Raw genomic sequence first — 22,862 nt, forward strand, 5'->3', positions numbered from 1 at the left:
AACACACGCACACAGAGGCAGTTCAAATCACTCAAACAATGTCAGCTGCTGATAGCAGTGCTGTAAAAAGCTAAGAATAATCAAGTTAACTCCATAACTGTTTCAGTGTGAGTTTGAAACACAGTTCGCCAAGATTATGTTTCGAGGTTTGTCAGCACCATTTATCTGTGCCAGTGGGTTTCACCAAAGTGGTAAACATCTGAGAACTCCATCACTCCGGGCTTTCCTCCCACATTAAGCGGACATGGAATTGGAATACCATTCAAAGCGGCTTTGAAACCGACTCACTCACTCACTCCTTTTTTCAGTTTCATAGACGTTAACATTGAAAGGGATAAAATAAAGACATGATGAAAATGTTCTCAAGATCAGAGCAGGTAACATTATATTGATTCATTCTGATGACTAGTAATAACAGCCATGTGTTTTTCCCGTGATTTAAACATAAATGTGTCACGTAGACGAAATATCAAATACTTGGAGGAAATCTGACAGCAAGTAATGGTATTTTGTCATCGCAGGGATGTGAATGTAAAGAGGCCTTGAAATCATATTTGTTCTGATACGCTAGTAATGCGAACAAAACCAAGTGTGTTTTTTTCATAATTAACATTTAACTAAAAGGTTTAAATCTGACTTTCAGGATATCAAGAGAGTTGACTGTAAAACCTTGTACCTTGGTGACTTTCAGATAGACTGCCTCTTCTCCGTAAGTCTGCAGTGGATGTTTGGACCATGTAGCAATGCACGCAAGCCTTCTTCTTAGATAGACGCAAAATGTGATCTCATTGAATTGGCCACAATGATATCTGCACATCTCCACTCCGAGTGGCTGCCTCTCTTGGTCAAAGGTTCCAGTGACGGTCATGATAAGAGCTGTACAAACTATGACCAACATGTAGTCACCTCCCCTGTGATGAAGCATGTTTCTGTAGATGGATGTTGCTGCAAGTAAACAGTAATATATTGCCTTGCTCATTGACTGTGGTAGGCATGTGTCGAATAACCAACATTCGTGTGAAATATTGTGACTGTACCAATATTCTACTGTTCTTCTCACAGTGTAATGACGTCATTACCAGCTACAGTGATGTCATCCTTTAACTCTCTGAATGCCGAGTTAATGTTTTCACGCACATTGTTGCATGTTCTAGAAAGTGAACGTTGTGCGAGAAATATAGTCGTGCGGCACTGGGTCCGTCTCCAACTACAAACTTGTCTCGATCTACATTTCCTATCTAAATGAATTGCAAATTAAAGATAGGTTATGAAAAACAGATACTGTAAAGTGTTTGGCGAAATTCTGTTATGTGTAAAAATAGAGCACATTTCTCCACTATTAATCATACACCAATAAAACTACTTAGCAACGATTTCATTTACATTTCGCAACTTTTTGTTAATTGTAAGCAAACAAAATACTGCCTAATATCTGAACAACATAATTACATATCAAATGGTTTCGAAAGCTTATGTGTAACGTTTCATAATTGATACGAAAAGTCAGTTATAGTAAATGACAGAAATCGAGTGCACAGTAACACCATCCTGGTGAGAATTTACCTTGGATTGCAATATATGGGAATTTACTATGGATTGCAATATATGGGAATTTACTATGGATTGCAATATATGGGAATTTACTATGGATTGCAATATATTTCTCTATTGTTTTGTTCATGAGTAACCAAACTCATCCAACACAAACATTAGTACGGAAACCATACACATTTTTATCGTGATAAAATCGTACTAAACGAATTCTTTAAGTAACAGAAAAGCAGATTAAATCCCCATATTGACCTGATCATAAAAGTATTTTCCAATTGTTAATGGAGTACTAGTCAACAAATGTAACTAATTACAGCAAATACAATACCATTTGTGATGTCATGGCATTTGTAATGTCATTGACAACGTCAGGGACAGACGACATTGGTATATTGATAAATACATATCTCCCTTAGAATGGAATTTCTTGAATTTGTAAAATATTATTTGACGCTTTTCAGACACGGCATAAAGCTACTTTTTTTACCATGTACATAATGATACAAGTTTGATGGGTTGACCGTGTACCTTAATTGGATAAGATGCGCACCTGTCAGGCAGCAATTTTACATAAATCAAATAATATTTCGAAACAAGTTCCTAGAATTTTCCGCATACAAATATAAGGTTCAACCAAAGGGTTACATGTGACGTGAGTTATTCGTTTTCAATAATTCTTATACAAATATAGTAAACAGTTCAATATCTCGGACTACATATTTAATAACGAGTAAAACCATTGATTCTATAATACAAACTAAGGCATCGGAGGGGCGGTCGGCTAGCCTAATGGTTAAAGCGTTCGCTCGTCACGCCGAAGACCCGGGTTCGATTCCCGACATGGGTACAATGTGTGAAGCCCATTTCTGGTGTCCCCCGCCGTGATATTGCTGGAATATTGCTAAAAGCGGCGTAAAACCATACTCACTCACTCACAAGGCATCAGTGTTCTGTTACGACCAAAACATTTTTTAAAGTCCCTCTGCAAGTGTGTGCATTCATAAGGAAGATACATTTATGGATATCAACTTCTTTATAATGATGAACACAACGCTTCGGAGTATATGCTTACTCCTTCATCAGGTGTGCATACATATTTGATAATATTATTATCCATTTTGTTAAATATAAAGTGTTAACGCCAGCGAATAATTACTAGTATTCTTATTCTGCTGATAATCGATACTGGTTATTCTCCGGCGTTGACTTATATATTCATTCACGAGGTTCTTCCAAGTAACTAGTCATACTCCAAAGGCTTCTAGATGCTCGGAATTACCAACAGTGAATTAGATACATGTCGCTTTCTGCATCACATAAAGCTAAACAGCCCCACGAATAAGAACAAGAATATGCCTAAATAAAGAACCCTGGTATTCTATCTTATTGGGTGATGATTGAATTCCCAAGTGCCCTGCAGTCCAAATACATTGTCATGTTGGCAATTCAATGTCAGTCGTCGTTATTTAACTATAAAATATATTCCTAGGTAAATAATTTGAAATACAAATACCTGAGACTTGGTGAGTTTTCTTCCAAATTTGTTTCCACAAACGAATCTAAATATTCTGAACAATCTATTTATCCCTTACCCGAGCAGTTGCTTCGTTGCACTAAAAGGTTTCTTCAACTATAGCTGAAACCACTTGAAGTTTTGGCTTCAGGTCACTGACTAACAAAGATCAAGCAATCAGATAGGACACCTGGCATGGTAAAAAAATATATATTTGACGTATTCTTGACTTCAACTATATTTTCCCACGATCTTTTGAGGCATTGATTTGTGGATACTTTGTAAGGAAGTACATATGCCCCGACAAGAGAAACAATCGATGAATAGATGGATCCCTTAATCTACGTTGACGTTTCAGTTGTTTGTGACGTTTCAGTTGTTTGTGACGTTTCAGTTGTTTGTGACGTTTCAGTTGTTTGTGACGTTTCAGTTGTTTGTAACGTTTCAGTTGTTTGTGACGTTTCAGTTGTTTGTAACGTTTCAATTGTTTGTGACGTTTCAGTTGTTTGTGACGTTTCAGTTGTTTGTAACGTTTCAGTTGTTTGTGACGTTTCAGTTGTTTGTAACGTTTCAGTTGTTTGTAACGTTTCAGTTGTTTGTAACGTTTCAGTTGTTTGTGACGTTTCAGTTGTTTGTAACGTTTCAGTTGTTTGTGACGTTTCAGTTGTTTCTAACGATTCAGTTGTTTGTGACGTTTCAGTTGTTTGTAACGTTTCGATACTTGACAGCTGACATTGCTTAGCAAAGCCATAAACGATCCTGTTTTAGTAGCGTATAAATACGTTCATACAGTATGTACACACGCCACGTCAGTGTTCACAAATGATATAGCGTTATGGTATGGGGGTAATTGTTTGACCTATAGTTCTACCATTTCAAAATGCCCCTATCTGAGTATAAATTGAGTTGTACCAACTGTAAATGCTTTTGCCTTTGACAGAATTTTTGTACACATGTCCACCGTGGTAAACGAAATTCTTGTCTTGCCATAATAGTAAAGCCCGTCTTCGCGAATATCCAGGGTCAACGCAAACATTGTTTTAACCTTCAGTTCACGAGGTTCTTCCAAGTAACTAGTCATACTCCAAAGGCTTCTAGATGCTCGGAATTACCAACAGTGAATTAGATACATGTCGCTTTCTGCATCACATAAAGCTAAAAAGCCCCCACGGATAAGAACAAGAATATGCCTAAAATAAAGAACACTGGTATTCTATCTTATTGGGTGATAATTGAATTCCCAAGTGCCCTGCAGTCCAAATACATTGTCATGTTGGCAATTCAATGTCAGTCGTCGTTATTTAACTATAAAATATATTCCTAGGTAAATAATTTGAAATACAAATACCTGAGGCTTGGTGAGTTTTCTTCCAAATTTGTTTCCACAAACGAATCTAAATATTCTGAACATCTGTTTATCCCTTACCAGAGCAGTTGCTTCGTTGCACTAAAAGGTTTGTTCAACTATAGCTGAAACCACTTGAAGTTTTGGCTTCAGGTCACTGACTAACAAAGATCAAGCAATCAGATAGGACACCTGGCATGGTAAAAAAATATATATTTGACGTATTCTTGACTTCAACTATATTTTCCCACGATCTTCTGAGGCATTGATTTGTTGATACTTTGTAAGTAAGTACATATGCCCTGACAAGATAAACAATCGATGAATAGATGGATCCCTTAATCTACGTTGACGTTTCAGTTGTTTGTAACGTTTCAGTTGTTTGTAACGTTTCAGTTGTTTGTGACGTTTCAATTGTTTGTGACGTTTCAGTTGTTTGTGACGTTTCAGTTGTTTGTAACGTTTCAGTTGTTTGTGACGTTTCAGTTGTTTGTGACGTTTCAGTTGTTTGTAACGTTTCAGTTTGTTTGTCAGCACCATACCCGTGCTCGTTGGTTTCACCGAAGTGGTAAACGTCTAAGACCTGCATCACTGGGGGCTTTCCTTCCACATTAAGGTGACACACTGGAATACTGTTAAAAGCGGCAACTCACTCACTAGGACAGAAAGTAGATACCCAACGTTTCATACTCTTATTCGCGATGTTTCTTCTTGCCACAAATGCTCCTTGGAGCAATAGTCCTTCACAGAACATTTAGACATCCTTCTCGAGACCCATCTGCATCTGCATTCTCCTGGGGGCGGTCGGGTAGCCTAGTGGTTAAAGCGTTCGCTCGTCACGCCGAAGACCCGGGTTCGATTCCCGACATGGGTACAATGTGTGAAGCCCATTTCTGGTGTCCCCCGCAGTGATATTGCTGGAATATAGCTAAAAGCGGCGTAAAACCATACTCACTCACTCATCTTATTCTCCTGACTTACTTCGAGTCTCCTCAAACTTGACGTTCGTACTGTAACTGTCATTGAATCAGAATTGAGCTCTAATACCACTGCCGCCGTCATATAGCTGGAATATTGCTGAGTGCGGCGTTAAACAACAAACAAACAAACAAACAAACTAATACCACTGCCTTTTCCTGTGCTACTGGAACTCCAATGCCCTTGCAAACCTGTTCAAATGTATTCAGATACTTTTGACAATGACTTCCAGACAAAGGAAGTTCGAAACAACCGTGTTTGACTGTACCGAACTATCTGTACTATCGAACATAGTTCAACATGAATACACAATGCATGCAACATATACATTTCCTAAATAGCAGAATGTCCACATTTACAATATTCCTGATTATTACACATCTGATAATAATCATACAGATAAAGCCTACAATATGCCTTTAGATCCAAATAGTAGTGAATTAACAACCATGACTACACACTGAGATCCAACACATTCATAACATTCATGGTCATCAAATCCCTAACTTTTGACACTATCACTACTATTACATTCCTTAAAGTTATTTAATGCCATTTTAAGATTAATATATTCTAATAGTAAGTTTAGTAAGTAATAATAACATATGAGCATCGATCCACGCAATTGGGATCGATGGCAGGCATCAACCAAGTCAGCGAGCCTGACCACCCGATCCCGTTAGTCGCTTCTTCCGACAAGCATGAAAACAACTAACTAGGACTGGTCGGCTCGGAGTCAGGGCCCCGTTCCACAAAGCGATCTTAGTGCTACGTTGATCGTAAGCCTATGACAAAGTATGGGAGTTACGACCAACTTAGCACTAAGATCGCTTTGTAGAACGGGGCTCAGAACTATACTGCAGCGTGGCATCGCCAGCATTAGTCCGGACCAGTACAAACAGTCACACACACAAACACGTACATGCACGTCGCTATGCAAGAGCCATACATTTGAAACCCCATTTCACATCACCTATGCAGTCCCCAGGAACCATGGATAGCATCTGCTGTTTGATCAACCAACGCTGAACGACTTCAAAGTCCGCCCGAACTTGCCAACCCCGTATTCATCTGATTCCCTGTGTGGAATATTAACGTCAACCCTCATATCAACAAATGAAGATAACATGCTAATTCTGTACGATAATGAACCGCTGCTTTGATTTGAGGTTTATCCTTACCTTTGAAGTTGTGTCTTTTGTTAACTGTATTTTCATCCCCAAAAGTATGATAACGATTCCCACAAAAGTTATATCATATGAATAATATAAAACATATAAATCCATGTTTTAAACATCATTATCATCTTTGCCATAATCATCTCAATTTCATCGGTAGCATCACCATCGCTATGCATACAGTGATCAATACCAGCATTATAACTGCTTTGAAAAAGTATCATTGATGTGAATACAGTATCATTGATGTGAATACAGTATCATTGATGTGAACACAATATCATTGATGTGAACACAGTATCATTGATGTGAATACAGTATCATTGATGTGAATACAGTATCATTGATGTGAATACAGTATCATACAGTATCATTGATGTGAATACAGTATCATTGATGTGAATACAGTATCACACAGTATCATTGATGTGAATACAGTATCATACGGTATCATTGGTGTGAATACAGTATCATCGAGTGTCATTGATGTGAATACAGTATCATTGATGTGAATACAGTATCATACAGTATCATTGATGTGAATACAGTATCATTGATGTGAATACAGTATCATTGATGTGAATAAAATCACCATTGCTGTAAGTGATATGAGTATTGTGATCCTCCGTGTGCAGCCCTTCTGTGTCGGTGTGCAGCCCTTCTGTGTCGGTGTGCAGCCCCTCTGTGTCGGTGTGCAGCCCTTCTGTGTCGGTGTGCAGCCCTTCTGTGTCGGTGTGCAGCCCCTCTGTGTCGGTGTGCAGCCCTTCTGTGTCGGTGTGCAGCCCTTCTGTGTAGGTGTGCAGCCCTTCTGTGTCGGTGTGCAGCCCTTCTGTGTAGGTGTGCAGCCCTTCTGTGTCGGTGTGATGCCTGTATATCAAATACATGACAACTCACAAAAGACCAAACTGGATAATAATGAATGTTTATATGCGCGTGAACGTGTCAGCTGCTGAGGGACATGATCTGCATCTCATTATCATACCTATGGCTATTAATACCTGCTCCGTTGTTTCATCGCGATACAGACCTCCATGCGATACGGACCTCCATTAACTATGTCGAAAGTAATGAAAATCATGGTAGCCATGTGCGACGGCAACCGAGGTATTGGAAATAATGGTAGATTACCTTGGCCACGCCTGAAGTAAGTTTTTCTGTTTGTTGGTTTGTTGTTTGAAGGTAATCTTCAACTACCAGAAGCATTCTTGTTATGTTGCCTACACTGGAAGGCGAGCTAAACTGAGAATGATAAGTGCGTTAGATTTATAGCAACAAGTGCATTGGCTATGTAAAATAATGAAGTTGTGCAAATGAGGCTGCTCTTACATTGTCTGTATTACAGTATGACATAGCAGCCCTTTAACGCTCAGGGAAACAGATTGTTTGTTTGTTTGGTTTGTGTGTGTGTTTAACGTCGTACTCCGCAATATTCCAGCTATGTGACGGCGGTTTATAAGAAATCGAGTCTGGACCAGACAGTCCAGTGATTGACATCATGAGCATCGATCCAAGCAATTGGGATACGATGACATGCATCAACCAAGTCAGCGAGCCTGACCACCCGATTCTATAGTCGCCTCTTATAACGAGCATGGGTAGCATGGGTCCTTAATAGTGTATACAATACCAGATACGATTGTTGCCTCATTTTCAACACGGGCGGTCGGGTAGCCTAGCGGTTAAAGCGTTCGCTGAAGACCCGTGTTCGATTCCCGACATGGGTACAATGTGTGAAGCCCATTTCTGGTGTTCCCCGCCGTGATATTGCTGGAATATTGCTAAAAGCGCGTAAAACCATACTCACTCACTCACTCATTTTCAACACAGGTTATCATGAGTACCAGAATATGTGCCGTTGACCATTTGCGTCAGATTCCAAAATAAAGTACAAAACCTGAACCACGTCTCATGGTTGGATTGTCACAGTGGTTACTGGTCAGCCATACGTATAGTGTTATTGGCGATTGTAACACTGAATATGGGTTTCATTGAAGGATTTCGTGTCTGACGTTAGCTGATAATGCTGATCACAAACACGCGAGGGAATGCACGACTTGTGGTGATAAATCGCCATAAATATACAAAATAATAAGGTGAGTGAGTGAGTTTGATTTTACGCCGCTTTTAGCAATATTCCATCAATATCACGGCGGGGGACACCAGAAATGGGCTTCACACATTGTACCCATGTCGGGAATCGAACCCGGGTCTTCAGCGTGACGAGCAAACGCATTAACCACCAGGCTACCCGACCGCCCCTCAAAATATTAAGGCTTTACAACGAAGGATGGTACGTTACCAGATAAAAGTAAAATTCATTTAATAAATTCATTTCATGATTACCGTTTTCGACGTAATAAATTTAGAAATAGGGGGCATTTATTAGAATATTATTTTGGTGAAAAAAAACAGAGTTGAAAGATAAATTTCCTGGTTTATGCTGACAGCCTGAAATGGCTATGTACGACATATATATTTTTCCAGAATTTAATTGCCAATAATTAAGGGTGCATATAACACACGAGTACGTTTTATACGCAAATAATGTCTTGTGTACATTGATCAATCGGAAGTGGTGCTAATTGGGATTGTTCACTAGCCAATATATTAGCAAATACCGCCATGTGCGCTTATTAGAGCGGGGAGCTTATGACGTCGAATACGGTATATGTAATGTCAACATTATAACCATGTTCGACACCAGCAATCACAACCAGAGTTTTACTGTTGTGAGTGCCCCAACCTTAGTGCAAATCCAAATTGGGTATTTCTGAATAAAGGACGTAATCAGAGGCCCATAGATGTGTGTGTGTATGTGTATATTTGTCTGTGTGTATGGTGTGTGTGTGTGTGTGTGATGGGTGTGGTGGATGTGTGTTTATGTGTGTGTGTGTGTGTGTGTGTGTGTGTGTGTGTGTGTGTGTGTGTGTGTGTGTGTGTGTGTGTGTGTGTGTGTGTGTGCTGATGTGTGTGAATGTTCGTGTGTGTGTCTGTGTGTGTGTGTGCGAGTGTGTGGTGGATGTGTATTTATGTGTGCGTGTGTATTTATGTGTGTGTGTCTGTGTGTGTGTGTGTGTGTGTGTGTGTGTGGACGGACGGACGGACGGACGGAGGAAGAATGAAGTGTGTCATAACTCCTGTGTCCTGTTCACACTTTTGGCGAACACCCGGGGACATCACTGATTGTCAGTTATCCATCCACATAATTGTCACGGCTATTTTGACCTTTACGCCCAATGAAATCAGCTGGGTGGATAAACAAGACAGCCTATTCTCTTGCATTTGACTTTTCCGAACAGCAGCTCCACAATACACACTACATGTCGTGTAAAAAGTGGGGATTGGATGGTCAGGTTCTTATTTGTAGCTCATGCTTTCAGTCTCCGTTTAGACTCTGTTATGGTCAGGCCGCGATGTAGCTGGAATATCACTGACATCGGCGTTAAATAACATTCAGGGAGGTGGGGTGTGGATATCATTTGTATATGACATTTCATCTTTCTTTGCAGAGAAGATTATGACTACTATCTGAACACAGTGATACACAGACATAACCCAGGTAAGATGTTCAACGTCTTGTCGAAACAGGACGCTACTACAACAAGGATGGGAGTACTTCTACTATTGCTACCCCGCAACCATATGGTATGGCTAGGCTTTCGCTAAAAGCGAAGCCTCATCACTATTGCTGATGCTGTTAGCGCTGCTGCAACTAATTCTACCACAACCACTTTTACTACTACTACTACTACTACTACTACTACTACTACTACTAATTCTGAAACTACTGCCACTACAATTTCTACTTCTTCTACTACTACCATTACTACTACTTCTGCTACTATTACTACAGCTACTACTTCTACCACTACCACTTCTACAACTACTAGTTCTACTTCAACTACTACTACTTCATCTTCTACCACTAAAACTACTACCACTACTACTTTTACTACTTCTACTACTACTGACCCGTGAAGATCCGGGGTAGACTAGATCTTCAGCAACCCATGCTTGCCCTATAAGGCGACTATGCTTGTCGTAAAAGGCGATTCACGCGATCGAGCTCGCTGACTTGGTTGATGCATGTCATCGTGTCCCAATTGTGTGGATTGATGCTTATGATGTCAATCACTGGACTGTCTGGTCCAGACTCGATTATTTACAGACCGCGTCATATAGCTGGAATATTGCTGAATGCGGCGTTACCCCATCTTCAAAACAATCTAACTACGACGAAAACTGGATACATTTTGAACAAAATAGCAATTTACCCCCAACATCAGTCTTTGATGGGGGAGTAAATGCTTTGCGTGATTTAATTTTTGTGTTCAGGTGAAAGTGCGGAATTAAAAAAACATGCTCTGACCTACAGTCGAAATCGCCCCCTAAAATTGTCCATCCTCCATGTGTCCACCACAGTCCCGTGAGGCATGACGTACATCCTCCATGTGTCCACCACAGCCACGTGAAGCATGACGTACATCCTCCATGTGTCCACCACAGTCTCTGGGGCATGACGTACATCCTGCATGTGTCCACCACAGTCTCTGGGGCATGACGTACATCCTGCATGTGTCAACCACAGCCACGTGAAGTATGACGTACATCCCCCATGTGTCCACCACAGTCCCTGAGGCATGACGTACATCCCCCATGTGTCCATCACAAGGGGGGCGGTCGGGTAGCCTAGTGGTTAAAGCGTTCGCTCGTCACGCTGAAAACCCGGGTTCGATTCCCGACATGGGTACAATGTGTGAAGCCCATTTCTGGTGTGCCCCGCCGTGATATTGCTGGAATATTGCTAAAAGCGGCGTAAAATCAAACTCACTCACTCACTCACTCCACCACAAGGAAAGGCGTCAGTGGGGTATCTCATGTGTCATAGCATTTTCTCATTACGCCTGATATTTGTTGGAGGCATATTTTTTTTAACATATATTCTTTCCAGAAAATCCAGCATCTCCTGCGAATTGTTTTGCGTAAAACCTCACAACAAATCGATATATTTCCGTTTTATTTCTGGAATAAATAGTTGTTTTTCAAAAGAAAACCTCAGTCCAAGATTGATCAAATGGTGGGTTCCTAATATTTTGGATCACAGGCAAATGTCGTTATGATATATATGCGTTTGTTTCTCTCTACAGAGAAGAAGAATGTTCACATTCAGGGCCGAAGGACATGGAGGGCTGTGGATTCGACCAGGACGTCGGACCCCAATCAAATTCAGATCGTAATCAGTAGAACCTTACAGTACGTAAAATGCGCGAGTATTATGCATGTAGACTGGAAGCTGTATCTGTTTTTAATTTTAATTTATAGAATTAACAAGCGGGGATCGATGCTCATGATATCAATCACTGGATTGTCCAGACTCGATTATTTACAGGCCGCCGTCGTTCACATGGAATACCGAATTTCGTTTTAAACAACGAATAATTATTATATATACACATTGCATCAGTTTCAGACCGATTCGACTGATGCTATAAATAACCGTCCAATCAATTTACTTACACGAGCGAGGGAAGTCCTGTGCTAAGTTACAGATAAGTCAGATTGAAATGTGTATGAAAGAACCTATCAAAGCGAACAATCGACATTGGAAAAAGCCACATGTTTAAAGTGAGTGAGTGAACTTGGCCTCTTTGAAGAGGTGAGGTGAAATGGGGTTTAACGTCGCGTCCAAGATGATTGCACTTATATAGTGACGTGCATGCACGTGTATGTGTGTGTGTGTGGCTGCTTGTACTAGTCCGGACTGATGCCGATTTATAGTGCTAGCACACTGAGATACCTGGCCGCTGTTTAACATGAATACCCCACTCAGACACAGTATACTGACTCCGAGCCGACCAGTCCTTGCTTTAGCCCCTTAATGCCGAGCGCCAGACAGGGTACCAACAAGTACCATATTTTAACGTCTTTTTGGTATGACGCGGCTGGGGATCGAACCCCGGACCTTCCGTCCTCCGGGCGGACGCTCTACCATTAGACCACGGAGGCGGTTTTTTTAACAGTATTTCAGTTCGTAATAGTAGGTCGTTGACGTTCCATACTTTGCTGACAAACCTCATTCTTGTAATAAACTGCTCGACTAAAGAAGAAATACACCCCTCTTTGATGGTGGCTGAAATTGAAACAAACAAGTAATGATTAGTCTATGGTGATGTATTTCATACAGGTGACATAGTTATGTTTTGGACCTTAAGTTTGAAATTTTTCGGCAATTGGTTTCAGCCAAGTAACGTTTTGATAACGTTTGTAATTGTTTGGTCAAATCCAATTTTCAAGTGTATACTTTCTTTTGAATGTAGATATCCCTTAATGTTTCAGTGGCAGCAAGGATCCATTAAAACCCATTGTTGTTCCTACTTTTGAGGAAGCTGTCCTGGTCGCAACATCACCGGAAATACAGAGTCAGATCGAGTCAATATGGATCATCGGTGGTGAACGTGTGTACGAGGTATACTTTTGTATGACAAACTGATTAAGTCCAGGGATTCTTCAGCATTAATACAATCGTATTGTCATATTAATGTCATCGTATCCAAGTTACGTTGGTCGGTGCTCATGGTGTCAATAACTTGATTGTCTGGTCCAGATTCGATTATTTACATACCTCCGCCATGCAGATGGAATATTGAGTTTGGCGTTTAACATCAAACCCAAAATATAACATTATGAAGTACCAATGAGGTCAATGGCGGCCCTTGTGGTATAGACATCTTATGGTTACGGGGAAGGGCTTATTAAACCGAAATTCTCTTCCTTCCATGCTACGACAGTACACAATGTGTGCTTATCATATAGCTGCGAGGGGGCACGGGTGGCCCAGTCGTCTAAGGCGCCGCGATTCGCTGTGCAGAGTTGCGTCCCTTGGGCACGCCAGAAACCTATGATTGTGGGTTCGAATTCCGGTTCGCTCCGATTATGTTTCTAGGTTTGTCAGTACCATACCCGTGCTCGTGGGTTTCCCCGAAGTGGTAAACGTCTGAGACCTGCATCACTTAGGGCTTTCCTCCCACATTAAGCTGACACGCCGCGATATAACTGGAATATTGTTAAAAGCGGCGTTAAACCCAACTCACTCACTCACTATAGCTGCGACTGTGCTAAGAGCGGCTCAATTGTTGCATAATGACTCGAAATGCCGGAGTTACGAGCCGTATGCATGGTCTTGTCACCACCACCATCATCATCATATTCTATTCTCGTGAGGATGCGACCACCTCCGTGGTCTAGTGGATAGAGCGTCTGGCCGCAAAGCAGATGATCGTTGATTCGATCGCCAAGGGTTATCCAAGGGACGTTAACATGTGGGACTTGTTATTGCCCTGCCTGGCGCGGGGCATTTAAGGGGTAGAACAAGAACTGTGCGCCTCGGAGGAATCAGTATACCATGTCTGATTCGAGCATGTGTGTTAAACTGCGGCATTGTATCAATTTATAAAACCGGTTATTGAAGTGTAATATCTTGAACGCGACGTTAAAGCCCATTTCCCGTCATCTCAGCTCTTAATTCTAGGGGGCGGTCGGGTAGCCTAGTGGTTAAAAGCGTTCGCTCGTCACGCCGAAGACCCGGGTTCGATTCCCGACATGGGTACAATGTGTGAAGCCCATTTCTGGTGTCCCCCGCCGTGATATTGCTGGAATATTGCTAAAAGCGGCGTAAAACCATACTCACTCACTTACTCTTAATTCTAGGCGGCGATTGCCCACCCGCTGTGCAAGCGTATCTACCTAACCAGGATCTACAAGGACTTTGTCTCCGATGTCTTCTTCCCCCCTTTTGAAGAGAGATTCGCCGAGAGCAGGTAATAGCAAAGGAACGGGAGATGCCACAGTAGGGTTCAATCTGTGCACAACTCACTTGCGTGGCCTGGTTTGATAGAGGTCCTGCTCAGTGTTTTGTTTGTGTGTTGTTAAACGCCGCACTCAGCAACATTCCAGCTACATGACGGCGGTTTGTAAATAATCGAGTTTGGACCAGATAATCCAGTGATTGACATCATGAGCATCGATCTACGCAATTTTGATACGATGACCTGCATCAACCAAGTCTGCGAACCTGACCACTTGATCCCGTAGGTCCCTTCTTACGAGTGATGGATGGTGGGTAAGGAAAGGGGCGAGGAGTGATGGATGCACTTGATGGTGGTTGGGAAAGGAGTGATGAGTGATGGATGGTGGGTTGTGAAAGGATTGATGAGTGATGGATGCACTGGATGGTGGTAGGGAAAGGAGTGATGAGTGATGGATGGTGGGTTGTGAAAGGATTGATGAGTGATGGATGCACTGGATGGTGGGGAGGGAAAGGGACGAGGAGTGATGGATGCACTGGATGGTGGGTACGGGAAGGGACGATGAGTGATGGATGCACCTGATGGTGGTAGGGAAAGGAGTGATGAGTGATGGATGGTGGGTTGTGAAAGGATTGATGAGTGATGGATGCACTGGATGGTGGGTAGGGAAAGGGACGAGGAGTGATGGATGCACTGGATGGTGGGTAGGGAAAGGAGTGATGAGTGATGGATGGTGGGTTGTGAAAGGATTGATGAGTGATGGATGCACTGGATGGTGGGTAGGGAAAGGAGTGATGGATGGTGGGTAGGGAAAGGGGCGAAGAGTGATGGATGGTGGGTAGGGAAAGGGGCGAAGAGTGATGGATGGTGGGTAGGGAAAGGGGCGAGGATTGATGGATGGTGGGTAGGGAAAGGGGCGAAGAGTGATGGATGGTGGGTAGGGAAAGGGGCGAGGATTGATGGATGGTGGGTAGGGGAAGGGGCGAGGAGTGATGGATGGTGGGTAGGGAAAGGGACGAGGAGTGATGGATGGTGGGTAGGGAAAGGGGCGAAGAGTGATGGATGGTGGGTAGGGAAAGGGGCGAAGAGTGATGGATGGTGGTAGGGAAAGGGGCGAAGAGTGATGGATGGTGGTAGGGAAAGGGGAGAAGAGTGATGGATGCACTGGATGGTGGGTAGGGAAAGGGGCGAAGAGTGATGGATGGTGGGTAGGGAAAGGGTCGAGGAGTGATGGATGGTGGGTAGAGAAAGGGGCGAAGAGTGATGGATGGTGGGTAGGGAAAAGGGCGAGGAGTGATGGATGGTGGGTAGGGAAAGGGGCGAGGAGTGATGAATGGTGGGTAGGAAAGGGGCGAGGAGTGATGGATGGTGGGTAGGAAAGGGACGAGGAGTGATGGATGGTGGGTAGGGAAAGGGGCGAGGAGTGATGGATGGTGAGTAGGGAAAGGGACGAAGAATGATGGATGGTGGGTAGGGAAAGGGACGAGGAGTGATGGATGGTGGGTAGGGAAAGGGACGAGGAGTGATGGATGGTGGGTAGGGAAAGGGACGAGGAGTTATGGATGGTGGGTAGGGAAAGGGGCGAAGAGTGATAGATGGTGGGTAGGGAAAGGGGCGAGGAGTGATGGATGGTGGGAAGATAAAGGGACGAGGAGTGATGGATGCACTGGATAGTGGGAAGATAAAGGGACGAGGAGTGATGGATGGTGGGTAGATAAAGGGACGAGGAGTGATGGATGGTCGTAGGGAAAGGGGCGAGGAGTGATGGATGGTGGGAAGATAAAGGGACGAGGAGTGATGGATGCACTGGATAGTGGGAAGATAAAGGGACGAGGAGTGATGGATGGTGGGTAGGGAAAGGGACGAGGAGTGATGGATGCACTGGATAGTGGGAAGATAAAGGGACGAGGAGTGATGGATGCACTGGATAGTGGGAAGATAAAGGGGCGAGGAGTGACGTCTATGTTTTGTTTTCCAGTGACCCTGATGTGGACGGAAAGATGAGAGAGGATAACGGAATTGCTTTCCGGTTTGAAGTTTACGACCGGAAGTGCTGAAAGACAGCAGCGCCATACAGCGTCGAGTTTGGATAACAGAAACTGATTATGACGTGGCAGATTCTGATTGACTGGAGATGGGAAAACCGTTCTTAAAAATCAATAAATTTGTTTTTCGGCACAATTTACAATATTTTAAACAGGGTAGGGGTGATGTGGTTGCAAATTAATTATTTTTCTCTCCCCAGTCTTTATTGAACCGTTTTATTTTTACACAAAATCACCTTCCCACGGATTATCTTTGACGAGGAATGAGTGATGTTAAATACACATAAAATTTCAATTTCAATTTCAATTACATAAATATTACTTGGCATCCTCTCTTTTACCCCTCGGAATATACTTCCTGGCGCAGTAGAGAAACACGGATCATACAAATGTGTTTGATGATGTGGGTTTTATTGCTTTACCATTTGATAAATCTCCTGTACACACAACAATGAACGAAACAGACCTGGATAGCTTGATTTGGTAAAATTGTTGGTGACACCTAAAATGCTCTTTCCTTTTCTCCCCTGTCGGGAATCCGGGTCAGAATATCCAAAGCAACTTATGCTTTTTGTACGAGGCGACTTACTGGATCGGGTGGTCAGGCTCGGTGAATTTGATGATTGCAAGTCATCGTATCCATCGTTTCTCATAATATCGGGGCAGTGGGGATATTCTAGGGGTTAAAGCGTTGGCTCGTTTAAAACTAACTCACTCACTCATAATATCAGTGATTGTGTTTTCAAAACCCTGGACGACCCATGCAAACCCGTGTTTTACCAAGGTACAACACAAGTAAACCATGGTAACCAATGTTAACTCGCGTTAACGGATTTACGGCATACTTCCCCCTTACTGAACACTTAAAGCTAATTGGTTCCATTTATTGATTGAATCATGATTTTGTTTGTTTGTTTGTTGTTTAACGCCGCACTCAGCAATATTCCAGCTATATTACGGCGGTCTGAAAATAATCGAATCTGGACCAGACAATCCAGTGATTGACATCATGAGCATCGATCCACGCAATTGGGATCGATGACATGCATCAACCAAGTCAGCGAGCCTGACCACCCGATCCCGGATTGAATCATGAATAGAAATAAGTTAATTAATATAATTAAGTAGATATATTCACTGTATATGTCTTTTTATTGATATGCGTCAGGGTATTTTCTCGGGTCATGGTATTGAGCCCTTGAGGTCCCATGGCCTGGTTAGTAGCTTCGAAGTGAGATCGTCGTTAAAATTATTCAGTCATGAATGAGACATTTTAATGAATATAATTAACTAGTATATTTGTATTCTGATATGCTTCTGGGTAATTGAATTTCTGATTGTTGATAGAGATACTTTAGAATCAATAATGCAACTTTGATGATGATATTGCATCTCTGTTTGAAGTTTGCCGCCTCGTTTTGAACTTTATCCCTGGAATAATACAGAACTAGGACATGGTCAGTTTCTTTTGGATGTGAGGATACATACATTTCAACTCTGAAAGTAGAGTAATTTATAGTACCCGTGAATATCCGGTTTAGAATAGGTCTTGAACAACCAAGCACCCTCAGCATGGGTTGGTGAGGACTAATTATCAAGTAAACGTTTGACCTAGAGTGTTTCATTCAGACTAATACCAGAGACACATTCATACACATACATTGGCGGGTAAACAATCTCACTGAGCAGGAGACCCGTGAAGATCCGGGGTAGAATAGGTCTTCAGCAACCCACGCTTCCTGTAAAAGTTGACTTTGCTTGTCGTAAGAGGCGACTAACGGGATCGGGTGGTCAGGCTCGCTGACTTGGTTGATTCATGTCATCGTATCCCAATTGCGTGGATCGATGCTCATGATGTCAATCACTAGATTGTCTGGTCCAGACATGATTATTTACAGACCACCGTCATGTGGCTGGAATATTGCTGAGTGGAGCGTTAAACAACAAAGAAACAAACAATGTGAGGTATTGCCATAATCGACTCGAGGACATAACCAAAGGTGTTGAGCATGTACAATGAAGAAAGGTAATTGACAAAGTTATAAACAGCAATGGAAAACCTTTTATGGATTTTTTAACTGTTTGTAACGTGTGTGGCACGCAATGATCCGGGGTAGGATAGGTCTTCAGCAACACATGCTTGCCGTAAAAGGTGACTATGCTTGTTGTAAGAGGCGACTAACGGGATTTGGTGGTCAGGCTCGATGACTTGATTGATGCATGTCATCGTATCGCAATTATTGCGTGGATCGATGCTCATGATGTCAGTCACTGGATTGCCTGGTCCAGACTCGATTATTTACAGACCGCCGTCATATAGCTGGAATATTGCGGGAAGAGTGCGGCGTTAAACAAACAAACAAACAAACAAATCAAAGGTAGGAAGAGATCACATCACTTCTCATATCAAAGTACCCTAGGTAGATTCGTACTTGATTACATCATCAGTCCACGTGACCAGTTGAGGTATGTGAGAGATCTCAATGGTCATGATGTCAGTGACCTCATCAGTGTTGCAGCCTCTTGACCAGATCATGCAACACTGACGTGGAGAATCGCTCATAAAATATCTGATGAAATGTCTTCATCATGTCCAGAAGAAATGACAAAAATGGAGGGCAGTTGTATGGTGGGAAGATGTATGTATATTGGAATATATGCAAATCTGCCGGTGTATACGTGAATGTGTGTGTGTTTGTGTGTGCGCGCGCGTGCGTGTGCGTGCCCATGTGTGTGCGGGCGCGCGTGTACAGGTGTGTGTGCGCGCGTGGTGCGTGCCTCTGTGTGTGTTGGCGCGTGTGTGTATGTGTGTGTGTGTGATGTGTGTACGTGTGTGTGGTGAGTCTGCGTGTATACGTGTGTGGTGTGCGTGTGTATATGTGTGTATCTGCGCATGCGGGCGTGCGTGGTGTGTGTGAGTGTGCGTGGTGTGTGTGTATGTGTATGTGTCTGGTGTTTTGCATGCAGGGTGTGTGTGTGTGTGTGTGCGTGGTGTGTGTGTGTGTGGTGTGTGTGTACGTACGTGTGTGTGTGTGTGTGTGGTGTGTGTGTGTATCTGTGGGTCTGGTGTTTTCCATGCAGGGTGCATGTGTGTGTGTGCGTGTGTGTGTGTGCGTGTGTGTGTGTGTGCGTGGTGTGTGTGTGTGTGGTGTGTGTGTACGTACGTGTGTGTGTGTGGTGTGTGTGTATGTGTATGTGTATCTGTGGGTCTGGTGTTGTGCATGCAGGGTGCATGTGTGTGTGTGTGACAATCTTCATTTCATCATCTGTTTGATTGAGTATGGTTTTACGCCGCCTTTAGCAATATTTCAGCAATATCACGGCGGGGGACACCAGAAATGGGCTTCACACATTGTACCCGTGTCGGAAACGACCCCGGGTCTTCGGTGTGACGAGCGAGCACTTTAACCACAAGGTTACCCGACCGCCCCGCATTTGATTGTGACGGTACCACCGGTGGGGCAGAATACGCTCACCTTTTCGCGAACACTTGCCATCATTACTATTTGATAGTGATTCATAAACACATGCTCATGATATACGTGGAATCGTACAATGGACTCTGCTCTTGGCAGAAATTTCCTGGATATGGAAAGAGTTTTGTCGGTTTTGTCTACGCTGACACAACACTGGCGGGAACACGGGATTTTTGCTACGGACAGAATAATTTTGTCACTGTCCTATCACACAAAGCCTTGGCCTACATACATGGTATACAGTGTATGTTAGTAGTTAAAGGTGTGGCTCTCAAAATCTCATCACGTTTCAAATACGTCTGGAGGTCACTATGGCCTGTTTTACACAGACAGAAAACGTCGAGTGAGTGAGTGAGTGAGTGAGTGAGTGAGTAAACAAAATACAGGAATATATTTAATAATTGCGTGGAGAGTTGTTATATGATGGGGTTTTGCTAACTGGATAATGATTATTTATATGTTGCGTACTAACGCCGATACGCAGTTTATCTGGCGCACCACGTGAGTTCTTCAGATCTATTTACTTTTGTGCCCTACATATAACGACCAGAGACCCAACCTACTTACCACATGAAGTCTGACTCAACCTTATTTTAACGTAATGACTTGTACAGGCAAATTTACTAGTAGTTTAGCATACCCAGATCTGTTAGCATACTCAACCTTATTTTAACGTAATGACTTGTACAGGCAAATTTACTAGTATTTTAGCATACCCAGATCTGTTAGCATACTCAACCTTATTTTAACGCAAGGACTTGTACAGGCAAATTTACTAGTAGTTTAGCATACCCAGATCTGTTAGCATACTCAACCTTATTTTAACGCAAGGACTTGTACAGGCAAATTTACTGGTAGTTTAGCATTCCCAGATCTGTTAGCATACTCAACTTTATTTTAACGCAAGGACTTGTACAGACAAATTTACTAGTATTTTAGCATTCCCAGATCTTTTAGCATACTCAATCATATTTTAACGCAAGGACTTGTGCAGACAAATTTACCACGCACGCACGCACGCACGCACACACACACACACACACACACACACACACGTGCATGCACGTCGCTATATAAGTGCAATAATCATGGACGCGACGTTAAACCTAATTTCACCTCACCTCACCTCAAGTCGGTTGTAAAAGGAACTCGTATTATCACGCAAGCTTACCGAATTTATGGTACGTAGTTTCTGGATGGCGCTCCTACCTCAATTCTACACGCGTAAGCTTACGGCGCATACCAACGGTGGAACCAGAGCTAACGGATCTGCCACTCTGAACACGATCGGCCATTTCCGCTGAAAATAGACGGTTACGGAAAGTGACGAGGTTGGCCGATTGTAGTTATAGCTCTTGTATCGATCGAATCATGAGAAAAAGCATTTTAAATAATATAATTTATATATTCATTATATATGATTTTTTTATTTAGATGCATTAGGGTAAGTACTTCGGTCGACGTAAGTTGCCAATGCATAATAATCCCGTGGCTCGTGTTGCTCTGATGAACAGCCTCGAATTATTGATTCATATTAAAGAAATATTATATATATATTACTAACCAGGTACTGATAGAATATCTGTATTCTGAAGTGCGTCTGTGAAATCGAATTTTCGATTGTTGATAAAAAAAAAAATACTTCGGAATCAGTAACGCAACTTTGATAATGATATGCACTCAGGTCATTCAACTTTTAATAATCGAACACAGGTACTGTAGACAAGCCACGTGGCGTCCAGCTTTGTGTACTAACCAAAATTGTCATGGACGGCCCTCCCCACCATCAGCCATGCGGTGAGTTGCGGTAAACAAGTAATATTAGACCACATTCTTTAGGCTGGACTATCCTGGCTCGATCGTTGCTCAACCAGTAGTTGTTACGAGTTATGTCCCTTCTGTTGACCAATCAGATTCCACCTCTCATATCACGTGCATTTGCTCAAACAAAATGGCGGTTTCCAGTCAAGACAACTGATCGATGACGCAGTAGCAGTAACAGTAGCAACTTCATCAGCAGTAGTTGCGGGGGAAGTAGTGGAAATAGTTATAGTTTAACTCATTCGTGATCAACTCGTGTTATTCCGGGACAAGCCGAATAGCGACTCGTGCCCCTCTCGTGGCCATTTTTGCGACCGGGTTCCGTCTTAGCGCAAACGGGCTTACCTAAAACAATTGTCAACTCGTTGCGTAATGGTACACATATATTTCCACATATATTATATATATTTCAGATGCAAGTTAAAGCACATCGGGACATGCGGAATTATATAGTATGATTGAACATATTTAACTGTGTCTTGTGTATATTTTTAGATGCAAGACATATAAAAGAAATTAAAAAATATTTCTGAGGGATTCTTTGACGAAGAACTTGAAATCATACGTTTTTCGTATTTTCGCACATAACATTCATCGATAGGGGGACGAGTTTTCTTGCAGGTTACGGAAAGGGGCCAGTGGTGACGAATGAGTTTAACCTTAACATGGCCCTTTGAAGAGTTTTTTTCGGAACCACTAATATTTAATCTGTCATTTTGGGCAAGGTGTGTGTATTATTTAAATTTATCATTCAGCAATGTTCCAGCTATGTCAAGATAATCTTAAAATATGGATTTTGAGCCAAACAAAACAGTGATTGAAATTATACACAAGTATCCACGTCATCGCAGAATGTTAACAAGCTTTCATCGCAGTTATCGAACCTGAACTCTCAACACTTTAGTCGCCTCGTACAAACATAGGTTGCTGGAGGCCAGGTTTTAAGTGTTAAAGGCTAAGTAGAAAAGAAAGTAGCTAACGCATTAGCATGATCTGCCAACAAAATCCCGACGACCAATAATGAAACGGTGTGGTCAAGGGTGTTTTTCCGAACGATTTGCCAGATTAGCGCCGTCTGTGATGCTGACCTCTGTCAGGACAATGGTGGATCTGTTCAGGGCGTACACAGGCAGGATCTATTGAATAGCAG

At 42.5% G+C, this 22,862-nt stretch overlaps 1 protein-coding gene across 1 annotated transcript; it reads left to right on the plus strand.

Annotated features, from left to right (window-relative positions):
• Positions 1–7,587: 7,587 nt before the first annotated feature.
• LOC124115443 (dihydrofolate reductase-like) lies at positions 7,588–16,614 on the plus strand. Its single transcript, XM_046476449.2, has 6 exons — positions 7,588–7,709; positions 10,075–10,124; positions 11,713–11,818; positions 12,902–13,031; positions 14,273–14,382; positions 16,349–16,614. The coding sequence occupies exons 1-6, from the start codon at positions 7,597–7,599 to the stop codon at positions 16,425–16,427; spliced, it is 588 nt and encodes a 195-aa protein (XP_046332405.2). The 5' UTR covers positions 7,588–7,596; the 3' UTR covers positions 16,428–16,614.
• Positions 16,615–22,862: the final 6,248 nt, after the last annotated feature.

This window comes from Haliotis rufescens, unplaced genomic scaffold (genome assembly GCF_023055435.1).
Source record: "Haliotis rufescens isolate VD_foot unplaced genomic scaffold, xgHalRufe1.0.p SCAF_120, whole genome shotgun sequence".
NCBI lineage: Eukaryota > Metazoa > Mollusca > Gastropoda > Lepetellida > Haliotidae > Haliotis > Haliotis rufescens.

What these genes read in the sequence shown, in the direction of transcription:
- LOC124115443 (XM_046476449.2), top strand. Translation starts at nt 7,597, where the DNA reads ATGCGATACGGACCTCCATTAACTATGTCGAAAGTAATGAAAATCATG. An exon ending in GTGGTGAACGTGTGTACGAG is followed by an intron (nt 13,032 to 14,272) that starts GTATACTTTTGT and finishes TCTTAATTCTAG; the next exon opens with GCGGCGATTGCCCACCCGCT. An exon ending in GAGAGATTCGCCGAGAGCAG is followed by an intron (nt 14,383 to 16,348) that starts GTAATAGCAAAG and finishes TTTGTTTTCCAG; the next exon opens with TGACCCTGATGTGGACGGAA.